Source organism: Rhincodon typus, chromosome 43 (assembly GCF_021869965.1).
Source record: "Rhincodon typus isolate 14 chromosome 43, sRhiTyp1.1, whole genome shotgun sequence".
NCBI lineage: Eukaryota > Metazoa > Chordata > Chondrichthyes > Orectolobiformes > Rhincodontidae > Rhincodon > Rhincodon typus.
In genome coordinates this window covers 1,577,528-1,597,868 of record NC_063374.1, presented here as the reverse complement: position 1 = coordinate 1,597,868, position 20,341 = coordinate 1,577,528, and the positions used below count along the sequence as shown (strand labels likewise).

Below are 20,341 nucleotides of genomic sequence, written 5' to 3'. Positions count from 1 at the left end.
AAAGCTTTGCTGAAATCCATATGACCTATACTACCCTTATCATCACACTTTGTGACCTCTTTGAAAAATGCAATCAAATTTGTTAGTCATGATCACCCTCTAACCAAGTCATGCTGACTATCCTTGATCAAGCCACTATCCTTGATCAAGCCTCGCTTTCTAATTCAGAGATTAATTCTCATCAGAATTATCCGCAATAGTTTCGCTATAGCTGATACAAGATTCACTGGTCATAATTCCCTAGTTTAGCTTTACTACCTTTCTTGAAAAGTGGAACCATATTTCATGTCCTCAGTCCTGTGGCACCTCCTTTGTGGCCAGAGGGTAATTTAAAATTTGGATCAGAGCCCCTGTGCTTTTTCTTCCCCATTTATCACAGAAGCCTGGCAAACAACTTAATTGTACCTGGGGATCTCTCCACTTTTAAGCCCACCAAAACCTCCAATACCTTCTCACTCCCCAGATCAATCAGATAAAGATAAAACCCTGTCTGTTTGAAGGAAATATTTCAAATTTGTTACAGAAATGGATACCATGGTGAAATAGTGTGTAAACAAATGACTACTTAAAAATGACTAGGTATTTAGGGAATGTCACCTTTAGAACAAAGAGAGTCCCTGTTTCCAATAAATTAACCGGCAGAAGAATTAGGACAGGTTAAGATGAAGGCTAATATCATTGTCATTCAGAACAGTACAGAGGAGTTGCTAAACAAGCAGCACAGTCAAAGATACCCACACACAAACACACAGCATCCAATACACACACCACACACTACATTAAACTCACCAGTAGTTTGTACTCCGTGACAGTGAGGCCCTATGGTCCTCTGGGACTAGGGTGACTTTACCTAATTGTAGGCAGTCGTCAATTTGGAGCAATTTTCTGAAATTTTATTAAGCTGCAGTTTATATGATACATTGGTTAATAATACAAAACCAAATACGACTGACAGTGCAAATGCTTCACTGAACCTGAAGCTGTTCTATAGAATGGTGGATCAGGACTGGCAGTTTTGAAGTGATGGGTTGTTTGTCACTGATATTGTGCAGTTTTTGATGGCAACAATCTTTGTTCTTTCTTTGGGAACTCCAGGTCTTCTCCCAAGATAGTGGTGGTTTGTTTCCCTGGACCCTCCCTCTCTCCTCCTCCTCCTCTCTACCCAGCTATCCTTGTTGATATACATTATTTTGCAGGTTGGCCACCAATGTTATATAAATCACCTATTTAAACCCTCATGGCCAATGACCACAAGATGACTATTGTCCTCTTGCCTATCCCTATTTGAAAGTTAGTTTTCATTCTTTCCAATGACAAAAACGTATCTTCAAAGACCACGCACTCCATAATAGGGCAGTGTGACCAATAAACCTTTTGTTTATGCTTGTAGAAGGCTAGTTACAACTGTAACATAGTTAAATGAAGTCTCATGCTTCAGACAAAATACTAAATACGCTAAAGGGGACTCCAATTTCCAAACACACACACATCCACACAGATGCACAGCGACCAATGCACATAGAGAAACACGTGGACACCCTTGACCACACGTTCAGGCATCCTCCAAACACACACAGGTTCACCGCTGCCAAAACTCTGAATCCCATTGGTGGTCCCACACTTCATAGATCCATCCACTCTGCTCTCATGACTCCAAACCGCTAAGTCTCATGATTCTTCCAGCTCTTAGCCACCCACTCTGCTCTCAACCTGTCAAAGTACCATGTTCACTGCTTGCTTCACAATTTTCCCAGTCTCTCCCCTGGTCTCACTCTTGATGCTTACATGTGGACAAAGCTTCAAACTGATCATCCAAGCTGGATGGACAAAACGGAAATCGAGGCAGGAGATAAATGAGAAAAACATGCAAGTTCAGAGCTCAGGTAAGGAGGAATATTAGCAGTTTTGCCCAGTGGCTGGTGAACGTGAGGAAATGGCAATAAACAGCTGATTGGATGATGTCAATGACTGGGCTGCAGTTTATTAACATTAACAGAAACAGGCTCCAATGAACATGGTTCAGTTCTGAATGGATTAACAACGAAATCCAACACGGGGAGCTGCTTGTGAACTTGCAGGTGTGTCAGCAGATGGGATGACCGAATGAATCCCTTCCCACACACTGAGCAGGCGAATGGCTTCTCTCCAGTGTGAATATACTGGTGTTCAATGAGTTGCGATGATCGCCTGAAACCAGCACCACAGTGTGCGCACCTGAATGGTCTCTCATCCGTGTGAACACGTTGGTGTATCAGCAGATGAGATGACTGAGTGAATCCCTTCCCACACTCTGTGCAGGTGAACGGCTTCTCCCCGCTGTGAACTCGCTGGTGTCTCAGCAGGTTACATGACTGAGTGAATCCTTTCCCACACTGAAGGCAGGTGAACGGCCTTTCCCCAGTGTGAACTCGCTGGTGTACACGGAGTTGAGACGGTCCTGTGAACCCAGACCCACAGTAAGAGCATCTGAACAGTTTCTCGTCAGTGTGAACTTGCTGATGCGACTGAAGGTTGGATGACTGAGTGAACCCCTTCCCACATTCGGAGCAGGTGAATGGTCTCTCCCCGGTGTGAACACGCTGGTGTCTCAGTAGGTCAGATGAAGTCGTGAATCCCTTCTCACACTCAGGGCAGGTGAATGGTTTCTCTCCTGTGTGAACTCGCTGGTGTACAGTGAGGTCTGATGATTGCCTGAACCCAGTCCCACATTCAGAGCACCTGAATGGTCTCTCATCAGTGTGAACACGTTGATGGGACATCAGGTCCCCAGAATGTTTAAAGCACTTCCCACACTCCAGACATTTAAAAGGTCTCTGATCAGTGTGAACACGTTGATGTTTCAGCAGGTGAGCAAGCTGAGTGAATCCCTTCTCACATTTGGAGCAGGTGAATGGCCTCTCTCCAGTGTGAACTCGCTGATGTTTCTGCAGGGAAGAGGAATCACTGAATCCCTTCCCACATTCTGAGCAGGTGAATGGCCTCTCCCCGGTGTGACTGCGACGATGTGTTTCCAGTTTAGATGGATAATCGAATCCTTTCTCACAATCTCCACATTTCCATGGTTTCTCTTCACTATGAGCACTGCTTTCTGCTTCCATGTCCAAAGGCCAATGACATTCAGGTCCTGATGAATCAAGCGTCTCCATCAGAGAATTTGCTTTGAATTTCCCATTTTAAATCCTTCCTTGTGAAACCCTGTAAAACTGATTCAAAACAGAAGGCAGGCTGTGAAATTGAGCTGAATGAACCTGGTCATCTGTGAAGTTGGCATGATGACTCATGATCATGAGTCAGCCTATAAATCTAGCAAGGTGCAGATTCAGGCCTAGTGTTCACAGGGCACTTAGCTTAGAGCAACAGTGGCGGGGAGGGACACAGTAACAGGTAAACTGTAGGAACACTGCAAGAACCTTCAATGTGGCTCCTGCAACATTATAACTCCAAAAGGCTCTGGATTGGAGAGTACTGGGCACCTGACAATTACTGGTTAACCCTTTCTTACCCTCCAGATTTACAGCAGTGGGAACATAGTTAATTTTTCATAACCTTAGTGATACAGTAGGAAGTCCAACAAAACAAGACTAATAATTCTAGTCTAAGGCATTAATTGTAAATTTATGAGATGTCAGGAGAGTCCAACTGAGCAGAATGTGTAGCTTGTTAGGTGTGGGGAGTCATAGATACTGCCCGTGACCTAAATGACCACATGTGCAGGAAGTGCTCCCAGCTGCAGAAGTTGGGCCTCCGGATCTCAGTGATTGGAGACACTGTGGTGCATCTGCAAGGCTGAGAGTTATGTGGAAAGCACGTTTAAGAGAGGTGGTCACATCGCAGCTCAAGGGACGAGAGGGAAGGAGGGAATGGGTGACCACCAGACAGTTCAGAAAGAACAGGCAGGTAGTTTGGGAGTCTCCTGGGGTCCCACTCACTAACCAGCATTCCATTGTGGGAGCTGATGAGGGTTCTGGTACCTCAGAGGAATGCAGTCAGAGCCAAACTTCTGGCACCACAGGAGGTTTGACTATATGGGGAGAGGGAGGGGGAAAAAAGGACAACAGTCATAGGGGATTCTTTAGTCAGGGGAGCAGACAGGTGTTTCTGCAGCCAAAGACGTGACTCCAGGATGATGTGTGACCTCCCTGGTGCCATGGTCAGGGACATCACTGAATGGCTGCATCTTAAAAAGGGAGGATGATCAGTTAGAGGTTATGGTACATATTGGTACCATAACATGGGCAAAATGAAGAATGAAGTCTTGCATCAAGAATTCATGGAGCTAAGCAGTAGATTAAAAATCAGGTCCTCAATGGTTGAAATTTCTGGATTACTCCTGGTGCCATGTGCCAGCTGCAGAGAAATAGGAAAATAGGGCAGATGAATGTATGACTCAAGAGTTGGTGGAAGAGGAGGGTTTTAGGTTCCTGGATCAGTGGGACCGTTTTTGGGGAAGATGGGATGTGCACAAATGGGACAGTCTGCACCTGAAGCATAATGTGACCAACATCCTTGCAAGTAGGTTTGCTAGTGCTGTTGGGAAGAGTTTAAACTACTCTAGCAGGGGATGGAACATAGAATATCGATGAAACAGGGACATATCGTGCTACAACAAAGGACACAAGTTACAGTGAGTTCAGCTATGCTGAGTGTCAAGAGAGTAAAGGAAGGCTGGAATGTCTTTACTTTAATGCTAGAAATGTAATAAACTGATGAGTTAATGGGTTTGACTGACACATGGAAGTATGGTATTGTTGCCATCACAGAAAAATAGTTGAGGAAAGAGCAGGACTGGCACCTTAACATTCAGGGGTATAGGATCTTTAGGTGAGACAGAGGACGGTGTAAAAAATGTGGTGGTGTAGCATGATTGATTAAGGAGTCAATTACTGCAACAGCAAGAGACAATATCTTGGAAGTGTCTCAAAGAAGGCTCTGAGGGTAGAACTTTAGGAATGTTAAGGCAGCAGCCACTTTACTGGAAGTGCATTATAGGCCCCCAAAGAATCAGCAAGAAATAAAGCAGCAAATATATAGACAGCTCACAGAGTAATAATGGGATAATTATGAGGGATTTCAATTTTCCCAACATCTTGTATCCTGGTTAGCCACTGGAGAAGTCCTGGAGGACTGATGAGTAGCTAATGCTGTTCCTCTGTTCAAGAGGACAAATAGGGATAATCCAGAAAACTACAGACCAGTGAGGGTCACAAAGGTGGTTGGGAACCTATCGGAGAGAATTCTCAGGGATAGGATTTACACGCATTTGGAAAAGCATGGCCTAATTAGGGACAGTCTGCATGGCTTTGTGCAAGGCACGTTATGTCTTACTAACTTGATTGAATTTTTTTTTGAGGTGGCAATGAATGTGATTGATGAGGGTACAGCAGCGGATGTTGTTTACATAGATTATAGTAAGGCTTTCAACAAGTTCCCTCATGGTAGGCTCATCCAGAAGATTAAGATGCATGCGATCCACGATGACTTGGCTGCCTGGGTTCAGAACTGGCTTGCCCATAGAAGGCAGAGGTAGTGGTGGAAGGGTGTTTTTTCTGGCTGGAGGTCCATGACTAGTGGTCTTCTGCACAAAACCATACTGGGACCTCTGCTGTTTGTTTTACTCATACATAAATGACTCGGATGAAAATGTAAACGGGTGGGTTAGTAAGTTGTAGACAAAACAAAGATCAGTGGAGTTGTGAACAATGTAGAAGCCTGTCAAAGGATACAGTGGGATATAGATCAGTTGCAGATTTGGGTGGAGAAATGGCACATGGAGTTTAATCCTGGTAAGTGTGAAGTGCTGCACTTTGGGAGATCAAATGTTAAGGAAAGTACACAGCATTACACTGAACAGCAATGATGTACAGAGGGATCTTGGGGTTCAAGTCCATAGCTCCCTGAAAGTGGCCACGTAAGTAGACAGAGTGGTAAAGTAGGCCATTGACATGTTTGCCTTTTGTCGTCAATTCCTTGACCAATAGAGTCATGACGTCATGTTCTAGCTTTGTAAGATTTTTGTTAGGCCACATTTAGAGCACTGCGTTCAATTCTGGTTACCACATTACAGGAAGGAGGCGAAAGTTTTGGAGAAGGTGCAAAAGGTGGTCTGCCAGGATGCTGCCCTGATTAGACAGTATGAGCTAATAGGAGAGGCTAGTAAAACTCTGGTTGTTTTCTCTGGAGTGGCGGAGACTGAGGGAGACTTGATCGAAGTCTTTAAATTATGAGATGCATAGATAGGGTTGACTTGTCAGAATCTTTTTCTCCCCCAGAGTTGAAATGTCTGATACTTGGGGGCATGTATTTAAGGTGAGACAGGGAAAGTTCAAAGGAGATGTGAGGGGCAAGTTTTGTTTTTACATAAAGAGTGGTAGGAGACTGCAATGTATTACCAGGGGTGTTATTGGAGGCAGAAATGATAGGGGTGTTTAAGGACTTTTAGATAAGCGCATGAATATTCAAGGAATGGAGGGATATGGACTAAAGGCAGGTAGAAGGGATTAGTTTAATTTGGTGTCATGTTTGGCACAACATCATGGGCCGAAGGGCCCGTTCCTGTGCTGTACTGTTCTATGTTCTAACGTAAATTGGGATTGTCATAGTGTTAAAGGTTTGGAAGGTGTGGATTTCTTGAAGTGTACCCGGGGAATGTTTTGTATCAATACATAGAAGGCCAAAATTTAAAAAAAAACCATAACATTCAGGAATATGGGACAAGTGCAGGAAATTTGGATTAGCACACCTTTAGCAGTAGTTATGTCAGTGCAGACTTGATGGGCCGAAGGGCCTCTTCTGCATTGTATGAATCTACGAGCGCCCCAAACACCCAACTAGATCCTTCAATGAAGGGAACCTGCTACTCAGTCTATACCAAATAAGTACCTGCCCTCTGTGAGAGGAGTGCACAAGAGAAAGGAGAAAGTGAGATAGAAGATAAACTGAGACAGTAGATGGAGGATTGGACAAAGGAAGTGGACTTTCATCTACCTGCAACTCAACCACAGTGTCTCAAACCGAAGACCCTCAGCACTCAGAAAGCCTACAGCAGCCAGTGCACGGGAAAACCATCAGCTCCCACTCTCATACCAGTGAGTTTACACCTGACCATCCTCCAAACTTAAGTGACTTCAACAGTTTTTTTTTACCAACAGAGTTGTCAGAATTTGGAACACTGGGCCTGAAAAAGCGGTGAGACCTAACATTATAAGGAATTTGAAAAGGAAGTCAACAGATACTTAAGTGCAAGGAATTTACAGCATGACAAACAGGAAGATGGAAGATTAAACGCGACTCTTCTTTCAAAAAGAAACACAAGCACAAAGCATTGACTGGCCCCCTCCTATGTTGGAAGCTCCTGAGGAAGTTGACCATTCAGTTAACTCCCGCATTCACTCCCGCAACCTGAGTCTAATTCATCATAGAAAAACTTTTTTCATCCAGGTGGTGGGAATCTGGAACTCACTGCCTGTAAGCGTGGTAGAGGCGAAATCCTCATAGCATTGAAGAAGTATTTATATGTGCACTTGCGATGCCAAGGCATCCATGGTTATGAGCCAAGTGCTGAAAAATGGGATTAGAATAGTTAGGTGGTTGTTTTGACCAGCACCCACTCAGCGGGCCAAAGGCCTTTTTCTGTGGGGATTTGGGGAAAAACTCTATGACTGTACTGTCACCAGGACTGATCTGTAACCCTTTGTTTCATAAGCTGCAGTGCCTTATAAAGGTTAATAAAGGTTTATCAATGTTAGATTTAGGATTCACATAGACCTTGAATGAACTGAGGAAACAGATCCAAACCTCCCTCATATCTACATGACAAATGATTCCTAACTTACTCCTGAAAGGTTTGGCTCTAATTTTTAGACCATGTCCCCTAATCTGAAACTCCTCAAACCAGTGGGAACAGTCCTTTTCAATCTACCCGTCAGTTCCAATTAATAGCATGAAACTATCCCTCAAACTTCTAAACTCAAAAACTATCACCCCCAAATAAAATCAGAATGCCCTGGAATAACAGAGCCAATTTGGCAGTATTTGTGGAGACAGAAAATAAGTTAATGCTTTGGGATAGTATGACTCTTCTTCAGAACTCACAAAATTAGGTGATACATTTTGGCATTAGGGATAGGGAGAGGAAATAGATATTTAACCTTAATAGATATTTAAGTGTGCTTTGATGGAGTTTAAGTTAGCAAAATATACAGGGCTTTGGGCTTCATAAATAAAGGTATTGAGTATAAAAGCCAGAAAAACATGTTGGCCTTATATAAAACTCTGGTGGGGCCACAATATTGCTCCAGTTCCAGTCTCCATGCTGGTTCTTGAAAGAATGCAGATGAGATTTACCTGAATGGTTCTCGAATAAGGGAATTTAGTCAAATGGTTGGTTTGGAGAAGTTAGATTTGAAGCAAAGGAGTTGAGGGAATATTAGATTGAGGTGTAAAAGGTGTTGACAGATTTTTAAAAGGTGGTCAAAAGGAAAGATTGTTTCTATTAGCTGACGGCACATATACCAAAAAACAAAAATGATTTTTGAGCAAGTCATACAGAGAAGCACACACTTTATTTATGCAGTGATTGATAATACCCAGAACACTCTGCCCAAAAGGGTGAAGAGTGAAGAGTGAAGGGGATCAATGATTTATAAAGATAATCAGGATAGGCACTCAAGAGCGCGAATTTCTCCACAGACAGCCAGACTGAACTTGATGGACTGCATACAGTATGTGTGATATTGACTCGATGATCATTGGATTAAGAGGAAAGGCTGAACATTCTCTGGAATCCAGGTATCATTCATAGAATCAGAGAATCCCTAGTGTGGGAGCAGGCCATTTGGCCCGTCAAGTACACTGACTCTTCAAAGAGCATTTCACCCAGATCCAGCCCCCTTCCCTATCCCTGTAAACCCTACATTTCCCATGGCTAATCGACCTAGCCTGCACATCCCTGGATACTATGGGCAATTTAGCATGGCCTATCCATCTAAACCACACATCTTTGGATAAATCATTCAGATAAATCTTTTCCACACTCCAGCAAAGACCAACACAATCCTTCCTTCCTCAGATGTAATGCCCAGAACTGAACATGCTCTCCAGGTCTAACTAGGTTTTTGAATATTTTGGTGCCTTTCCAATCAAATAAATTCCCTTGTTCATAGTGGCAAATCACTGATAGGTGGAATTTATCACTGAAAAGTGAGGTGATGCACTTTGGAAGAAGTGGCAAGATAAAGGAGTCACTGAATGGCACGACACTAAGAAGCTCAAAGGAGGATGGTAGCTCAGATGAACAGTGTAGTTAAGGTGGCACACAGGACACTTGCCTTTATTAGTCATGGCATAGATTAACACAGCAGGGAGGTTATGCTAGGCCACAGCTGATGTACTCTGTGCAGTTCTCGTCACCTCACTACATGAAGGATGTCATTGCACTGGATGGGCTGCAGAGGAGATTCACCAAGATGTGACCTGGGATGGAGCATTTCAGCAATGAAGACAGGCTAGATAAACTTGGGTTGTTTTCTTTGAAACAGAGAAGATTGAGGGAAACCCGATTGAGGTGTATAAGATTATGAGAGGCACAGACAGGATGGATAGAAAGCAGCTGTTCTCCTTAGTTGAAGGGTCGATAACAGGAAGCATGGAAGGGATTTGAGGGGGAAATCACTGAATGTGTTGGAAACCTCAAATGCCTGCGAAGGTACTTCAGACGGGAAACCTTACAAACTTTAAATAAAATACATGGATGAGTACTTGAAAATAAAGTAACAGTGAAGGCTATGGGCCAAATGCTGGGAATTAGGATTAGTGTAGATAGGCCAGTAGGGTGGGTGGCACGGTGGTTAGCACTGTTGCCTCACAGCACCAGGCACCTGGGTTCGATTCTACCCTCGGGTAACTGTCTGTGTGGAGCTTGCACATTCTCCTCGTATCTGCATGGGTTTCCTCCCACAGTTCAAAGACGTACAAGTCAGGTGGATTGGCCATGCCAAATTGCCCGTAGTGTTCAGGGATGTGTAGATGGATTATAGGGGCAACAAGGTGATGAAGGGTCTCGGCCCGAAACGTCAGCCTCTCTGCTCCTATGATGCTGCTTGGCCTGTTGTGTTCATCCAGCCCTGCACCTTGTTGTCTCGGATTCTCCAGCATCTGCAGTTCCTACTATCCCTGGATTATAGGGGGATGGCTCTGGGTAGAATGCTCTGAGGGTCGGTGTAGACTCGTTAGGCCGAAGGGCCTGTTTCCACACTGTAGGGATTCTCTGACTCAATGGGCTGAAGGGCCTCTTTTGATTCTATAAACTAAACAAACCTTTCACGTTCCACATTCAAATAATCAGGTCCGGACGAATTGGCTTGATCTGCTTGTTCGCAAATCCTTCTGCATTTAAAATGTGTGAAAGGAGTTTATAAAACGAAATTACCGTCGGTCGTAACAATAAAAAACAATTAGAAGAAACATTTCTCGCTTACGCTTTCTCCGTGCAGATCGTCCTCCCACCACAAGTGAAAGTAAGGTAGCGCATGCGCCCTCCTGCGCAGTGCCCCATTGCCATGGCTGCTGCGCATGCGTCCTATGAACATTTACCCCAATGAAGATGACGGTTTTGAACACAAGGCCCAGGTCTGCTCGAATCCCGCAGCCCATAACCATACCCTGCAAATTTCAGAAAGGGATCCTCTAATTTCCATCAAATATTCACAGTCAACTCTCCAGCTCCATTCTTTTCTTAGAGAAGTTTTAATATCACTTTTTAATCATGATCCTCCGATTTCACAGGCGACATACCGTTTGTGGCCGCGACTACAGTGCGCCTGCGCAAGGGAAAAACCCGACGTGGTGCTCACGTACCACCCCCGCCCTTCTCCGATTGGCGGTGGATGTTCGGCACACCCCGTCCCTATTGGTCTACAGTTTCCGTCAATCACTAGGCCATAGACCTTCTGCAGTGAGAGGGTGGAAGCTGCAAATGAACCGGACGCAATATCTCAAAAGCAACCGCCGCTGTCTGGTTAAATGAGTGGAAATTCATCTTCAATTGTGGGTGACATGTTAAAGGAAACAGTTAGGTAATGATGGTCATTTAGCGAACCTTTGCAGGCACGATGGGCCGAATGGCTCCTTCTGTGATTCTGTGAAAGCTGGGCCTCCTTTTTGTATAACAAGGTGTATAAGGTCGAGACCCTTCTTCAGAAAATGAAGAAGGGTCCTCTAAAGAAGGGTCCAGACCCGAAACGTCAGCTTCTTACTCCTCTGATGCTGCTTAGCCTGCTGTGTTCGTCCAGCTCTACACCTTGTTATCTCAGATTCTCCAGCATCGGCAGTTCCTACTATCTCCTCTTTGTATGTTCAGTTCAACACTTCACTGGCCAGAACGTCAGACGCTAAGACGTAGGATCGGAATTGGGCCATTCAGCCCATTGGGTCTGTTCTACCAGTGTGACCATAGCTGACGAGATAATCATCAGCTCTATAGCCTCTTCTAAGGATGCCTAACCTGAAGAAGTTACCCTCCTCCCTCCGGACAAACCTCAAGGCTCTCCCTATTTATTTCAAAACCCCCTTCCCCTCCCCCTTTTCTGATGAAGGGTCTAGGCCCGAAACGTCAGCCTCTCTGCTCCTATGATGCTGCTCGGCCTGCTGTGTTCATCCAGCCCTGCACCTTGTTGTCTCGGGTTCTCCAGCATCTGCAGTTCCTACTATCTCTGATTCGATTTTAACCCCACTGCGAAGCCTCTTCTAAGGATGCCTAACCTGAAGAAGTTACCCTCCTCCCTCCGGACAAACCTCAAGGCTCTCCCTATTTATTTCAAAACCCCCTTCCCCTCCCCCTTTTCTGATGAAGGGTCTAGGCCCGAAACGTCAGCCTCTCTGCTCCTATGATGCTGCTCGGCCTGCTGTGTTCATCCAGCCCTGCACCTTGTTGTCCCAGCTCTATTTTTCTGCCTTTTCCCCGTAATCCTCGATTCTCCTACTGATCTATCTCAGCATTAAATATACACAAGGGTTTCACCACACAGCTCTCTGTGGCAAAGAGTTTCAACTCTCAGAAGAAATTCCTCCTCATTTGAAACTTAAATTGGCACCCCTTTATTCTGAGATATGCCCTCTGCTCCTACACTCTCCCACGAGGTGAAGCATCATCTTGGCAATTACTTTGTCAAGCCCCTTAGGAATTCTGTGTTTCAATGACATCACCTTTCTTCTAAATTCCAAAAGGTTTAACCTTTGCTCTTAAGACAATTCCTCTGCACTGGGGATCATCCTCGTCAACCTTCTCTGAACCGCCTCTAATTAACTAACATATTTCATTTGATGAGATGGCCAACTGCTCACAGTACTTCAGATGTGGTCTCATCGGCATCTTGTACAGGTTCAGCAAGGCTTTCCTACTCATACACTCTTATATGGTTCAGCATCATTCATGACTTCTCAGATACTGAAACAGTCTGTGTTCAAGTGCAACAGGATCTCGATAATATCCAGGCTTTGGCTGATAAGTATCAAGTAACATTGGCACCACACAAATGAAAGATAATGACTATCTGCAATAAAGAGACAATCAAACTACCACTCCTTGACATTCAATGGTGTTACCATCACTGAATTCCCCATTATCAATATCTTAAGGTTATCACTGGCCAGAAACGCAACTGGAATCACCACAAAACACAGTGGCTCCAAGAGCAAATCAGAGGCTCGGAAAACTGTGACAAGAAACTCACATCATGACTCCTCAAAGCTTGTTCACCATTTACAATGCACAAGACAGGAGTGTGATGGAATACTCTCCACTTGCCTGGATGGGTGCAGCTCCAACAAGACTCAAGAAACTTGACACCATCCAGGGCAAAGCAGGCCCCTTGATTCACACCACATCCATTCCACCACTGACACTCAGTAACAGCAGTGTGTACCATCTACAAGATGCACTGCAGAAATTTAACTTCGACAGCACCTTCCAAGCCCACAAGCATTTCCACCTAGAAGGACAGGGCAGCCAATACATGGGAAAACTACCACCTGCAAATTCTCCTCCAAGCCACTCCCCATCCTGACTTGAAATATATCACTGTTCCTTCAGTGTTGCTGGGTCAGAATCCTGGAATTCCCTCTCTAGGTCAACCTACAGTATATGAACTGCAGTGGTTCAAGAAGACAGCTCATCATCTCCTTCAAGGGAAACTAGGGACAGGCAATAAATGCTGGCCAGGCAGCAAAGCCCATGTCACATGAATAAATAAAAAATACTTCAACCTCTCTGAAACAAGGGGCCAATGTTTCATTAGCCTTCCTGATTACCTGTGAGCTAGCTTTGTGTTTAGTACACAAGTACGTTTGTGTTGTAGTTGTGTGCAAATTTTCTCCATTTAAATAACATTCAGTTCTTTGTTCTCCCTTCCAAAATGAACAACCTCATATGTTGCTACATTATACTCCAATTGCCAATTTTTTGCCTACTTACTTAACCTATCAATATCGCTCTGTAAACTGTTTGTATTCCTCTCGCAACCTGCCTTTCCATCTGTTTTTGTCATCTGCAAATATGGCTACAGTACATTTGCTTCCTTTCTCCACGTCATTAATATATATTTTAAACAGTTGCACTCTCAGCAATGATACCTGTGGAACCCCATTAGTTACAGTTTGCCACCCTGAAAAAGAACTGCTTATTCCCACTTGCCGTTTGTTGTCCATTAGCTAGTTCTCTATCCACACCAATATACTACTTTCAACACCATGGGCACATATGACTTAACCTTTCATGAAGCGAGAAAGTAATACAGCAGAAATATAGACACTTAGAACAAAAGCAGGGACATTCTGCTGAAACATAATAAAGCTGAGGTTTGGCTACAACTTGATCCAATCTGGTCACCACTTTTGGGAAAGAATGTGAGAGTCCTTGAGAGGGGGCAGAGGAGATTTTCCTAGAATGATCCCAGGGATGAGCAAGATTAGCTACATTTTACATTTGACAAGCTCCGGTTGTTCTCCTTGGAGCAAAGGCTTTTTTGGTCGAGGTGAACAAGACAATGGAAAAGGTGGATGAAGAAAAGCTGTTCCTATTAATGCATGGGGACAAGGGGAGACAGATTTATTCATTTCAGAAAGAAATGCAGGGGGGATGAGAGGAGGAACATTATGCAATGAGTATTAATGACATTGCTGAAGAAAGAGGTGAAAGTTAATTAACAATTTTGAAATGGATTTGGGGAGGTAAACTTACAAGGGTCAGAACACAATGGTGCAGTGGAACCGAGTGCCTATTTCTACAAAGAACCAGCAAAGACTGAAAGGCCTTCTCTGCCATAATGACTTGAGCATCTAAAGACAATCCTTTCAGCTGCTCAAGTCTTTCCAATTCACCCTGGTATCATTCTCACCACTCCCCTCTATAGCCTCTCTGAGAACTTCACAGCATTCCTGAAGAGTGGGTCTTCTTTCCACAGGGCTAGAAATTGAAAAATGGGAAGGTTATATTCAACTGATTCAGAACCAGTTAGACTCCACTGTCAACATTCATGATCTCCATTTAGAGAAGGGAAATAGAGGCATTGGAGAAGGTGCCACACAGATTCACAAAAATAGAATCAGAACTGAAAGCATTTAACCCTCAGGAAAGGCTTTGCTCTAAATGACAGAAGAGAGAAGGGCAACCTGATGCTAGGGGCTTCAATAAACTAATAAGATTGCATAAAAAACCTCAACCTAGCGAGTGGTGAGAATGTGGACCACAACTACCACAAGGGTTCGAGTTGAACAATATGGATATGTTTAAAGGAAGCTGGATACAATCATAACAGAGAAAGTATTAGAAGGATATGTTGCTGGGGAGCATGAAAGGGGAAGAGTGGAGACTCGTATGGACATAAATGCTAAGGCCAACTGGCCTGGTCCTACACTATAGACTCTATGGAGCAGATGCAAATGTATTTATTTTAGATCTACATGTAGTGGTAGGAAAACTCTATGAACTATCCAGGAAGGAGTAAACCTACATTTGCAGATCATTTCAATGGAAATGTGCAGTCAGGCTCAAAGAGCATCAGGCGACTGGAAACAAGTGGAGACACCGGCCAGTCCAGCAGAAAGACACCCTCCAACCAACACCCCCACTTCACCCACTGTCAGAATGAACATAGTTCAGTGCTGAATGTAATTAACAGCAGCATCCAACCCTTGTAGTCACTTGTGAACTCGCTGATGTGTCTCCATGTTGGAAGAATCAGTGAATCTCTGTCCACACACACAGCAGGTAAATGGCTTCTCTTTGATGTGAACTCGCTGGTGAGTCTGCAAGTGAGATAACTGAGTGAACCCCTTCCCACACTCCAAGCAGATAAATGGCCTCTCCCCAGTGTGAACACGCTGGTGTTTCTGCAGATTGGATGAATCACTGAATCCCTTCCCGCACACAGAGCAAGTGAATGGCCTCTCCCTTGTGTGAACTCGCTGGTGTGTCAGCAGGTGGGATGACTGAGTGAATCCCTTCCCACACTCTGAACAAATGAACGGTCTCTCCCGAGTGTGAACTCTCTGGTGTGTCAGCAGGTGAGATAACTGTGTGAATGCCTTCCCACACTCAGAGCAAGTGAATGGCTTGTCACCAGCGTGGACCTGCTGGTGTTTCAGCAGGTTGGACGACTGAGTGAAGCCTCTCCCACACTCGGAGCAAGTGAAAGGTTTCTCCCTGGTATGAACTCGCTGGTGCGTCAGCAGCTTGGATAGCAAAGTGAATTCCTTTCCACACTCTGAGCAGTTGAACGGCCTCTCCCCTGTGTGAAGTCGCTGATGTTTCTGCAGGTTGGATGAATCAGTGAATCCCTTGCCACACACGGAGCAGGTGAACGGTCTCTCACCAGTGTGGCTGCGGCGATGAATCTCCAGCTTAGATGGAGATCTGAATCCCTTCCCACAGTCTGCACATTGCCACGGCCTCTCCATGTTGACGATGTCCATGTGCCTTTTCAGGTTGAATGATCAGTGGAGTCTCGTTGATAGGTAGAACACATGTGCAGTCTCTCCCTGTTATGGACACCAAATGTTTCCAGTCTGTGTAACTGGTTAAATCTCTTTCCACTGTCAGTTCATTCTCATGCATATGCCTTGGTGTTTTTCCAGTCTGTCTGATATTTAAAACTTTTTGCAGCAAACAGAACTGATAAACATTTCTCCTTCTAGATTCCACAACCAATGAGATTCGAGTCTCAATTAATTGATTGACTGTGTCAGATCTTTACATGACATTCTTTTGAGGATTTGCAGATGAAAATCCTCTCCTTTTAACATTCTGTAAAACATGTTTACAAAAATCATCACTGTCAGTACAGGATAGAGATTCTGAACAATTCCACTTTCCATAGAACATTCCTTCCTCTCTCATTATCCACAAGCTGAGCATCTCCATCCCACTCTCCCTCCAAGCTGATCCTCTCTCTCACACAACAACTGAGGAAAGAGCTGAGCTCCAAAAACTCGCATTTTCAAGTAAACCTGTTGGACTATAACCTAGTATCGTGTGATTTTTGACCTTGACATAAATGTAGATTCACTGATTTGGTAAAAAAAGGATCCTGAGGAATAATTTTACTTCAGCTCCATGTGCTCATGGGCTGAAAATCACCACTTGAGGGTTCAGGAAGCAGAGACAATCAACAATTTCAAAATGAGAATTGGATGGGTGCTTGAAAGAAATAAACTTGCAGGGCCACAGGTATTTTGAGACGCTCTCATGGATTCAAAGTGCCAAATAGCTGGAAACATATAATAGTTATCTCATAAGAAAAGACTAGCAATAATTAGAAATTAAGTTCAGACAGCCACAAATAAGACATTGAATATATACCATACTGTATAATAACACCAGACATATCTCTGTCCTATACTAGTTTACTGTCCACTTAAACATCAATCAAATCCTGGGAAAACCACCCCTTTCATTGTGAATCTTAGGAAAAGGCTTACTTTTAGCCAGCTGAGGAAGCAGAGGATGACAATGTCAGATATCAACAAGCTGAGGCTTACCAATGACTGGAAACTGAGCTATATAAAAATAATACACACACTGTAGCTATAAGTACAGGTAAGAGGCTAGGAATCATCTAGCAAGGAACTCACCTCCTGACTCCCCAAAGCATGTCTAACATCTACAAGGCAGAAGTCAGGAATGTGATGGAATACTCTCCACTTACCTGGATGAGTACAAGTTCAACAACACTCAAGAGATTTCAAGTCATAGACATCTACAGCACAGAAAAAGGCACTTTGACCCACTGAGGCTGTGCCGGTCAAAAATAACCACCTAACTATTCTAGCTTGACACCATCCAGGACAAAATAGCTAATTTTCTTGGTGCCACATCCACAATCATTCCCTCCGACACTAACACTCTGTAGCAGCAGTATGTACTCTACAAAAATAAATGAACTTATGCTGCAAATAGAGGTCAATAAATATGATCTCATAGCCATTATGGAAACATGGTTACAAGGAAATCAAAACTGGGAACTTAACATTCAGGGATTTTTGAACTTTCGGAGAGACTGGAAGGATGGAAAAGGTGGCAGGGTAGCAATGAAATGAGGTCAGTTGAGAGAAAAGTTACAGACTTTGGGTGGAGGCAAAAATAACAGCAAGAGAAAGAAGACATTGGTAGAAGTGTATAGGCTCCTAAACAGTAGCCACTCTGTAGCGCCTATAATCAACAAATAGAAGCATTTAAAAAGAATAAAGCAATAATTATGGCTGACTTTAATCTTCATATTGATTGAGTTAATTGAATTGGAAACAGTAGCTACAACAATTAATTCATTGAGGGCATTAGGGATGGTTTCTGAGAGTAATATGTCATAAAGTCAACCAGGAAGCAGGCTATCTTGGATCTGGTAATGAGTAATGAGGCAGGCTTAATAAATAACCTTAGAGGAAAAGATCCCTGAGGAAGTCATGATCATAAAATAATGAATTTAATTTTCAGTTTGAGTGTGAGAAACTTAGGTCAAAAGCAACTGTGTTTAATTTAAGCAAGGGGAATTGTAAAGAAATTGTAGAGAAATTGTAAATAAATCATTTTCTAAAGAAGGGTCCCGACCCGAAACGTCAACTTTCCTGCTCCTCTGATGCTGCCTGGCCTGCTGTGTTCCTCCAGCTCCACACTGTGTTATCTGTATATGTAAAGAAATGAGTTAGCTGAGGAAGTCAACTGTAATGTAATGACTGTAAGCAAGCAGCAGGAGACATTAAAACTCTTAGCAAAATTATATCCTCAGACGCTGGTGAAGTACCACAGGATTGGAAAATTGCCAATGTGATACCCCTATTCAAAAGGAGGAGAGGCAAAAAGCGGGCAAATGCAGGCTAATTATCCTAACATCTATTGTTGTAAAAACATTGGAATCATTTATTAAGAAAGTAAAAGCAGAACATTTGGAAAATCATCATCTAATCAGAGTCAGCATGGCTTCATGGAATGGAAATTGTATCTGACTAACTTATTAGAGTTTTGTGAGAGTTTCAACCAGAATCAATAGAGGGGAACCAGTATTTGGACTTGTGTATTGTGTTTGGACTTCTAGAAAGTGTTTGAAAAAGTACTTCACAAAAAGTCATAAAATAAGAAACAAAAATACCCAAAGAACTGCGGATGCTGGAAATCAGAAACGAAAACAGAAATTGCTGGGAAAACTCAGAAGGCCTGGCAGCATTTGCAGAGAGAAAGCAGTGGTAATTTTTCAGGTCCAGCGGCCCTTTTTCAGACTGAACAGTCACTGAACCCGAAATATCAACTCTGCTTTCTCTCCACTGGTGCTGCCAGACCTGCAGAGTTTTCCCAGCAATTTCTATTTTTGTTCATAACGTATCAGCCCATGGTTTTGGAGGTAAAATATTGGCATGGATAGAGAATTGGCTAACAGGCAGCAAACAGCGAGGGGGGATTAGGAGTTCTTTTTCATGCAATCTGTGGCCAGTGGGATTCCACGGGGATCAGTGCTGTGGCTGCAACTATTTAAAATATATATTAATGACTTAGAGGAAGAAAGTAAGTATATCATAGCCAAATTTGCAGATGACACAAAAATAGCTGGAAAGGCCCACCGTGAAAGGCATACAAATGGTTTATAGAGAGCAATTGATATGTTAACCAAGTGGGCAAAAATTTGGCAAATGGAATATAATGTGGGAAAACATGAGGTTGCTCATTTTGGAAGCCAACACAAAAGAATGGCACTATTTAAATGGAGAAAAAACTACAACGCAAATGGACTTGAAGGTACCCGTGCATGAATCAAAGCTACCACAAATGTGCAGTAGGAAGTCATGATGGCTAATGGAATGTTGTCCCATATTTCAAGGGGATTGGAGTAGACTAGGAAAGTCTTACTGCAACTGTACAAGGTGCTGGTGAGACTACATCTGGAATACAGAGTGCAGTTTTTGTCCCCTTATTTAAGAAAAGATATTGTTTAATTAGAGGCAGTTCAAAGAAGTTCACTAGGATGATTCCCAGTATGGAGGAATTTTCTTACACGCAAAGATTAAACAGGTTGGGACTCAACTCGTTGGAGTTTAAAAGAATGAGAGGCACGACGTTTAGGAGATGGTTTTGACTGGTTAATGCTGAAAGGATGTTTCACCACATGGGAGAGTCTAAGACCAGAGGGTGTTGTCTCAGAATTAATGGCTGCCAATTTAAGACTGAGATAAGGAAGAAATTCTTCTGAGTGTTGAGTGTCTGTGGAACTCTGTGCCACAGACATCTACGGGGCCACAGTCTTGTGTATATTTAGAACTGAGACATATTCTTGATCAGTAGGGGAAATCAAGTTTATATTTCTTACAGTCATCAAGGTTCCTTGAACAGCACCTTCCATATTCACAGCCACTTTTACCTAGAAGGTCAAGGACAGCAACTACATAGGAACATCATCACCTCCAAGCCACTTACAATCCTGACTCACCCGTTCCTTCACTGCTCCGAGGTTAAAGGTCAGGAACTTGTGGGTATACTTACACCACATGGACTGCAGTTGTTCAAGAAAGCAGCTCACCACCACCCGCTCAATGGTTAGTCAATAAGTGGTGGTCCAGCCACTGACATTCTATTGTGGTTGGCTGGCTCGCCGAGCTGGTTCGTTGTTTTTCCACAGACGTTTCATTACCCTACTGGGTAATATCATCAGCGCAGCCTCCGACGAAGCGCCGAACTACAAATCTACTCTAAAACCTTAGACAACAAGGTGCAGGGCTGGATGAACACAGCAGGCCAAGCAGCATCATAGGAGCAGAGAGGCTGACGTTTCGGGCCTAGACCCTTTTCTGATGAAGGGTCTAGGCC

At 43.6% G+C, this 20,341-nt stretch overlaps 1 protein-coding gene across 4 annotated transcripts in view; it reads right to left on the bottom strand.

Moving 5' to 3' along the window:
- Positions 1-871: 871 nt before the first annotated feature.
- LOC109935798 (zinc finger protein 239-like) overlaps positions 872-20,341 on the bottom strand; it is a 114,712-nt gene continuing 95,242 nt past the window's right edge. The window contains exons 1-3 of one of the 4 annotated variants that reach the window (XM_048619476.1): positions 10,476-11,156; positions 10,315-10,383; positions 872-3,203 (exon numbers count right to left, since the gene is read on the bottom strand). In XM_048619476.1, the coding sequence (XP_048475433.1) occupies positions 1,962-3,146 (1,185 nt within the window). In that variant the 5' untranslated portion in view covers positions 3,147-3,203; positions 10,315-10,383; positions 10,476-11,156 and the 3' untranslated portion in view covers positions 872-1,961. Of the gene's footprint in view, positions 3,204-10,314; positions 10,384-10,475; positions 11,157-15,196; positions 16,298-18,097; positions 18,171-20,341 lie in introns of those variants that run through there. The other 3 variants (XM_048619481.1, XM_048619475.1, XM_048619474.1) reach the window with 3 other exon arrangements.